The 8,003-nt window shown below is 34.5% G+C and overlaps 1 protein-coding gene across 1 annotated transcript in view; it reads right to left on the bottom strand.

Annotated features, from left to right (window-relative positions):
• LOC103610029 (liprin-alpha-2-like) overlaps window positions 1-8,003 on the bottom strand; it is a gene marked incomplete at its 3' end in the record, with an annotated part of 39,192 nt that overhangs the window by 12,043 nt on the left and 19,146 nt on the right. The window contains 3 exon segments of the mRNA XM_008594267.1: window positions 502-564; window positions 2,840-2,971; window positions 3,248-3,331. Coding sequence (XP_008592489.1) covers window positions 502-564; window positions 2,840-2,971; window positions 3,248-3,331 — 279 coding nt within the window.

Here is an 8,003-nt window from a genome sequence, read left to right as displayed (position 1 = left end):
CCTCATTGGTTTGTCAAAGGTGTGTTCTCTCTCTTCAGTTGGATTTTTCAGCTACTTTGGAGTTAAGATCATGTTTGCACATATATAATTTAGCATGATTCATATACGTAATTATTTAATATACTTTGGTTGAAATAATTTTCCAAACTAGACAAAATTAGTGCATACATTTTTATTCCATTTATATGAAAAACAAAGCAAGACAAAAGGATTCTTTTTTTTATGTCAGGAGTCAAGATAATAATTATCCTTTAACAAAAGAGAAGTGAATGTAAGCTAATGTGAAGGGAGCTTCCAGAGTGCTGATTTTTAGTGTGTTTGGGTTGTAAAAATTCATCAAGCTCTACATGTACTTTTACTTTTCTGTAAGTATAATGTAAAGGTTAAAATTGTTTTAAAAATATAACATCCTAAAATTATTTATCCAACTTATTTTATTACAAAACATTCATCAGTGTGAAATTAAAAAAATGGGCAAAAAAATGCAAGTTTCCAGAATACCTTATCATGTAAAGATTCTTCAAGATTCTTTCTGAAAGTTTCTGATTCTTGAATTAAAACATTCTACAGAAAAAAGAAAATAATAAATTAAACAGAAAATATTTAAATATGTAGATTAATGTTTTATTGCTCAAGAATTTTCTTTGATTCCTTCCCTGGTGCATCTTTATTGGTGCATTACCATGGTAACCTAGTTTCAATGGAATCTTTAAACACAACACCTTAACATTTTGAGAAATACATAATTTAAATAGAAAATGTTATTTTGTAACACTTGGATGGGCGAATGGAATAAATATTACCTTTCAGGCTACTTCTGTTTGCCCCTTCTCAGACTGCTTTTTAAATTAGAAACAATTAGGTTATTCTCCAAATGAAAAATAATGAGTAACAAACTAAATATTAGCTACAGGGCTTATAAAGGATACAGATGAAGACATTTTTATTATCTGAAGAAAAAAGAAACCATGAAATGATGTTTTTTAAGAGTTTACCTTTTGGTCATCTATTTCAAATGCAGAATTAACAATTTTTTATAATAGTTAAATTATTAAAGGAGTTTCAATGGAATCTTTAAACACAACACCTTAACATTTTGAGAGATACATAATTTAAATAGAAAATGTTAATTTGTAACACTTGGATGGGCAAATGGAATAAATATTACCTTTCAGGCTACTTCTGTTTGCCCCTTCTCAGACTGCTTTTTAAATTAGAAACAATTAGGTTATTCTCCAAATGAAAAATAATGAGTAACAAACTAAATATTAGCTACAGGGCTTATAAAGGATACAGATGAAGACATTTTTATTATCTGAAGAAAAAAGAAACCATGAAATGATGTTTTTTAAGAGTTTATCTTTTGGTCATCTATTTCAAATGCAGAATTAACAATTTTTTATAATAGTTAAATTATTAAAGAAATAAAAATAAGATTCTAGCTATCCAAAAAACTAACATTACATGTCATGAGGGCATATGGGAATAAGTTGCATCATAGATAATTAAAATGATCCTTACAATAAAAGTATTATTGTTATTATTACTTCACTATATATTTCTCATAGTACTACAAAGCATGATTTAAAATAGTCCATTCCTTTTGAATTTGTAGAGTCAAATTAAGCTTAGATTGTAGTAATTGCATAACAGACATGTATTTGGAGTTTTATGGGAAGAAGACATGACTTATGACTTTCTAACAGGTAAACTAAAGAAACTTATGTTGAGTGAAATAAGCAAAGCACACAGAGATAAATACCACATGTGCTCACTCATATGCGGGAGCTAAGAGAGAAAGAAGGAAAGAAAGACCACAGTCGTGCGTTGGTCTTACAGAGGGAGGGAACATTCCTAGGGCTACAAAGTGGAGTGGGGGGGGCACAAGGGGGCGGGGAAGGGAGGTTGGAGGATAATTGGGTGGGGGACACAGGGTACAAAAGTAATTTCTGGTAATGGGTATGCTGCCAGTAGGAATCTGGCTCACACATCATGGGCACGAGGGGTGACAATTAGCTTTCTATCTCATGAATATTCATAATAAAAAGAAACAAAAAAAACAACTACTTTAACATTTTCACTGTAACATTTCTCTATTTTACTTCACATATCAGGGGAAAATGTCTAACTAAAGTAGTGATTGACATTCAATCTGAATTTCCAAAGTGATTTGTCCACCTGGGTTTTAGCCTTTACCTTTGTTTATGCTCTAGATTTGGCAACCAGCTCACATAACTCTTGCTGGTCTGGCAACAGCCAACTACCAATTAGACATACTATATTGTGAGTCAAATTGCAGATTGTACAGAAGCACTTTTTCTGAAATAATTCAGCTGAAAATATTGGATTCCTCAATCCTCTACTGTGATTGACACTAGTTTTATTGCTGATATAAACTCACTCACATTTTGGCTGGTAGCAGGTATGGTAGTAGGTATCAGTCATTTGAGACATATGACTAGTTCAAACAAAGCAAGCCCTCCCACGTACTGTAAATATTTATTTTTGTCTGATCACCTTTCTTTTTTGTATACCAGGTGAAGGATCAATAAAATACTTTCATCACAAAAGCACAGCACATTTTAATACATTTGCCTCATATGAACATGGTAACATAAAAGATTTATATATTATGCAGCATTTTTTATTTATTTTAAAATGGATCTTATACATTTTTACAGAAATTATTCATTCCCTTTTAAGAATATGTTAGGCATTTTTTAAACTAAGAAAAATAAGTGGATCTGACCAACACAATGACTGCAGCAGCACATAAGACAAACATGATCATAAGAACATCACTAAATGTTCATGTGATTCTACCCTTCCATCATTTTACCTTCTCTTCTAGAGCAGCCATTCTTTCCTTTAAGTGGAGCTGTAGACGTTCATTGGATTCAGTCAGAAGTCTGTCTACAGTATCAGATAATCTTTTGTTATGTTCCTCATTCATTTTCTCTCTTTGCCTAGCCTTACATTCAAGAAAAAGAAAAAAAATTTTTTTTTGACATGAAAAACCATTTAAAAACTGTAAGAGTATGTTTTTATAGTTTTGCTAGCTTTAACTGGGATTTAATTTTATATCTGTTTTGATTAAATTGGGAGAAACTCTTTTTTAAATGCACAGAGAACATTCATAAGATTTTAAATATAACCCATAATCAAGAAAGACTTTCTTTTTATGTGTAGAATATAAATCCATAAACTGATGATCGGGGAGAGGGGCAGGGATTCTTCATATACATACTCTTTGGAGTTCCTGATTCTTCTCTTCAAGTTGACCTTCCAGATGTCTCATACGTTCTTCAATATTTCCATGCCTCTCTTCAGCCTGTTAAGAAATATGAAGAATGCATCTGAAATGTAAGATTTGGTTAACTCTTTTCTTCTAAATAAATTGAAATAAAATGTAAAGCAAGCTACTACCAACTGCAAACATAGTTTTCAAAAAATAAACTTTCTTTAAACAGGCAGCTGAACAGCATTGCTTGAAATGTGTCAGCTACAAAGGCCTGTTACATCCAAGCATCAGCAAAACATTGGAGTTATTTATGAGCAATGAAATCAGCCAAATGTAACATGCAGACTGTGCATGGTTTGAACACAAACCTGCCATTGTCCAATCTTAAGCTCCTGAAGCACTGAACTGCACAGATGGTCGATTATCAATAAATAAAAGTAACATAATTTTTATAAATGAAAATAAAAACTTAGATGGATTCTATTTAGCAATAGAAAGTAAAGTCCAGTAGGACTACCTTCCTACGTATGGAGATCATTTCTTGTAGTTTAGCTTCCATAACATATTGATAATCATCAGATGAGGTAGAAGAGGTTGGATCAGACTAACAAGTCAAGGAAAAGGAGAGGGACAAAATTGAAAAATCAGAACTAAAGACACTGACACTGAACAGAACATAGCACAGAATGCTTAAAAGAAAAGTGTGACAGCAAATTTAATACTTTAATAGACAAAATATTATGTGGAAAGAACTACACTTATATCTGGTGAACATGATGCAGTTGATGGTTATAAATGAAAAACAACGATATGCTAAAATAAAAAGCTGTGAACCCAAGGTATGGAAGGTTAGTGACGGCTGGCAATGAAAGACTACTACAGAATGAATTAAAGCAACTCTAAAAGAGTCATGTGATAATTGGAATTATGGGAAACCAAACACTAGAATATGTCTCTGATTGTTAAAGCTTTTGTATTTTGGTTTGGTTTGTTTGTTTATATTACTTTAAAAATAATGGAAATGTATATCTTAATGTTGAGTATGCTAGGCAGTAGCTGAGGTGTAATAAATTTGAAACAGAATTTACTATGAAATTTATTCCTATTCTGTAGAAATCAGAGAAAAAGCTAAGCTATGGGGTTAATTATTATGAGTGTTCCCCAATTGAAGCAGGATTGAATTTCCTAAGCAACAGTGGCAAGCTTCCGAAATGACTTCTGGTCTCTGAATGCACTTTATAGTTATCAGCTTAAAATCTATTTGCTTATTTTCGGGTATAGGTTTAATTTGAAATTTTAAATAAAAATTTTATCACCAATTATCTAGGTGATAAAAATGCTGTGAGGATAAGGGAACTAATTTGTGAACTCTCCTAAATGACCCTAGGGACCACTCCAAAACTGTTTCTGCATTGATTTGTTGTGGTGGAAACAAATAGTCCCTAAAGTGAAAAGGCAGCATGATGCCTTGGTGAGCTAATGTTTGCCCACTGCTAAGGTTAGTTACATGTCTTGCAGGTGACTGTCAGGTTACCATAGGTGCAGAGTGTTCAACACATGTGACATTGCTGATTGCTGAGTTGTATTAGGATGTTATACCAAAACTGTTTCTGCATTGATTTGTTGTGGTGGAAACAAATAGTCCCTAAAGTGAAAAGGCAGCATGATGCCTTGGCGAGCTAATGTTTGCCCAGTGCTAAGGTTAGTTACATGTCTTGCAGGTGACTGTCAGGTTACCACAGGTGCAGAGTGTTCAACACATGTGACATTGCTGATTGCTGAGTTGTATTAGGATGTTATACACAGATTACATATAAAGTTACATCAACATTTTCATCATAATTGCAAGTTCGATTATAACATCACAAAAATCCTCTGTCATGACTACAAATTTTAATTCCAGAGCATATTCTATGACATTTTATAAGTTCATTCTAACTAAAATAGTGAAACTTACTTTATGCCAATATAAAACTATCTATAATTATGTCATGCAGTAACTAAAAGGAAATAGTAACCTATTCATGTATAGTTTCATATGCATATGTACTATTTTTATGCAACAAATTCCAGTTTAATCTATGAAATAAACATTTAACATTTAAAAGCTGGTGTGCTTACGTAAATTATAATTCGACATTTACATTCTGTAAGATTTTCCTTCTGATATTCTTATTTCATAAATGTGGAAGACAATAAAAAAAATCACAAATAACTAATTTTTCTCCCCAGGTCTTTCCCAAATTTCTAAACAAAGAAAGCTACCACAGTCCCCAGTGACATAAAACAGTTTACAAGATCATTTAAAGCACAAAGTTCATTAAGAATACAGTAGATGGGTCAAAATGTTGTTGAAATTATATAATCTAAATTCAGAAAAGTATCTGTAATACTTCAAAAGTACATTTTAACAGGCAGTTAGTGGTATTAAAATTAATAAGATGATGAATTCAAAATAGTCAAGACATGAATATTTCAACTTCCAAAACTGTTTTTTCAAAAATACAAGTTGTCAAAGGTCTTTAAATCTTTTGCCTGCTTCTGTCTTAACTATTGAAACCACACCGAACATTGAGAAAACTCACTTCAGAGATGGAACAAGAATTCTGTCATGTTTAAATTACTATGTTACTGCTGATACTTTTTATTGGTACTGAAAATGAATAAAATACCTTAAGATTTTTTTCTTAATAATTCAAGATGAATTATGTCCTTGGTGAGGAAATATGCTTTTTAATTCAAAAAGTAGACGTAATAAATCATAAGATTGGGATCCCCAAATAAATAATCTTTATAAGTTAATTGTGTATAAATTTGCCAAAGCCAAAATTTTAGTTTTGTTCATAGCCATTTATCAATATTTCTGACTTTCTAAAAGCCTTAAAGGTGATTCAACTTCACACACACACACACACACACACACTGATTAGATGAAGAAAAAAATAGTCATATCAACCAAAGAGCAAACTCAGAGATAATTTCTAAACAATAAATACACACACACACACACACACACACACACTGATTAGACGAAGAAAAAAATAGTCATATCAACCAAAGAGCAAACTCAGAGATAATTTCTAAACAATAAATACTGGGACAAATTTTCAAGCAACACTACTAATTTGTGTCCATATGTTCTAGGTAATGGCTACATTTTCAACTATTGGTGTAAATATAAAGATCATCCAGGAATAATCTGCTATTTTTTATACTCCTTGATGGGAAACTGGGTTTATTTTTGTTTTACTCTTTAATGAAATATAAGAAAATTTCAAATGGGCTAAGGTTTTAGAAGAAACTACAGGCAGAGATAGTTTTAAGAAGAGCATGAAAATATTCAGAAATGGAGAGGAAATTAAAGTCAAAGAGAAGAGGACCTAAAAAAATAGGTGGCAGACAGTGAAAGTAGAAGAAATATATAAGCCAAATATATTAGTCAAATAAAATGCCTAATTGGTTAAGAATACTATTCAAAATACGGTAAGGGAAACTTAGGTTTTATGGGGCCACGCCCTTTTTCTAAGCAAAAACAACAGATGGCCTAAACGGATAAAAGGTGGCACCCAAAGGAAGTTAAGGGGGAGGGCTAAGCATAGAGAGGCAAGGCACGTGCACATTTGACCTTTTCAAGTATTGGCCTAAGCTTAGAAATCCCTGCCTGCTAAGCATATAAATATGATCTTTTGTGTTAGGATAAATGTAACTGCCTGACAGAACCCCCGCTGCGTGTGTGTATTTGTTCCCTATCTGGGAGAGCAGAGGCGTGCTCACCCATCTCTTGGAATCTCTTTTTGCCCCACGTCCTGGGGGTGGGGGGTGGGGGGAGGAAAGGGCAATCCCTTTGGCTCCAACCCTCTAGGGAAAGGAAAAACCTGTTGGGGTCCCGTGTGGCCGCTGGAGACGCCCAACAGCTGGTGCCGCACGTGAAGACAGCGCCTCATACAACTTTCATCTTTTCCTTTCCACGGGACAGCCAAAAACCCTGCATGATCCNCCCTGGCTCAGAAGAGGGAAGTCCAACAAAGAGTCGAGCCACCCTTAGGCTTTTATCCCACTGTATCCGCCCTTAAACTATGTTTTAAGCCTAGCGCTAAAGACGACTCAGACTCCCCGCGTACAGAGTGCATTTGGACAGCTTTTGCTGAGGAGCGAGCACAGGACAATACAATTAGTGAAAGGGTGATCAACAGCCCAAACCAATGGCCAACGGGGCCCCTTGTGCAAAGCTCTATCCCGGTCTTTCCCCTTTCGGTGATAGGGTAGAAGAAAAGCAGGGTCATAAGACTCTGCTCCAAAATACCAATTGGGCTAAATTTGAAAGCCCACCCCTGCCTTTTTCCAAACAACCCCAAGCTTTCCCGGTTTCAGCTCCTCTTTTCAGTAAACCCGAACCACTTGAAGATACATGGGGAAATCCCATAGATCAACTAAAAACTTCATTTCAAGCCTACCCTGTTAATGTTAATCCAGGGGCAACAGACCAGCCCGCTGGTATCCTTGGGAAGCCCACGATTTAAAAGAACTAAAAAAGGCTGTTGCCGAGGATGGCCCTAATTCTCCATGGGCAGAAACTATCCTTCAGGGACTAGCCTATCAGCCCTGCACCACTCAAGACTGGAAGATGTTATGTAAGGCAGTCCTTCCCCCAAATTTGTTTATTAAGTTCTGTGCCTTTTATAAGGAGGAGTGCCACGCCCAAGCGGAAAGGAATCAAGCAGCCAATCCTGTCATCCCAGTTACCTTTGGCATGTTGTCCGGA

The sequence above is a fragment of the Galeopterus variegatus genome, unplaced genomic scaffold (genome assembly GCF_000696425.1).
Source record: "Galeopterus variegatus unplaced genomic scaffold, G_variegatus-3.0.2 Scaffold10502, whole genome shotgun sequence".
Classification (NCBI taxonomy): Eukaryota; Metazoa; Chordata; class Mammalia; order Dermoptera; family Cynocephalidae; genus Galeopterus; species Galeopterus variegatus.
Note: the sequence above shows the minus strand (reverse complement) of the source record. Positions and strands in the feature narration are given on the sequence as shown.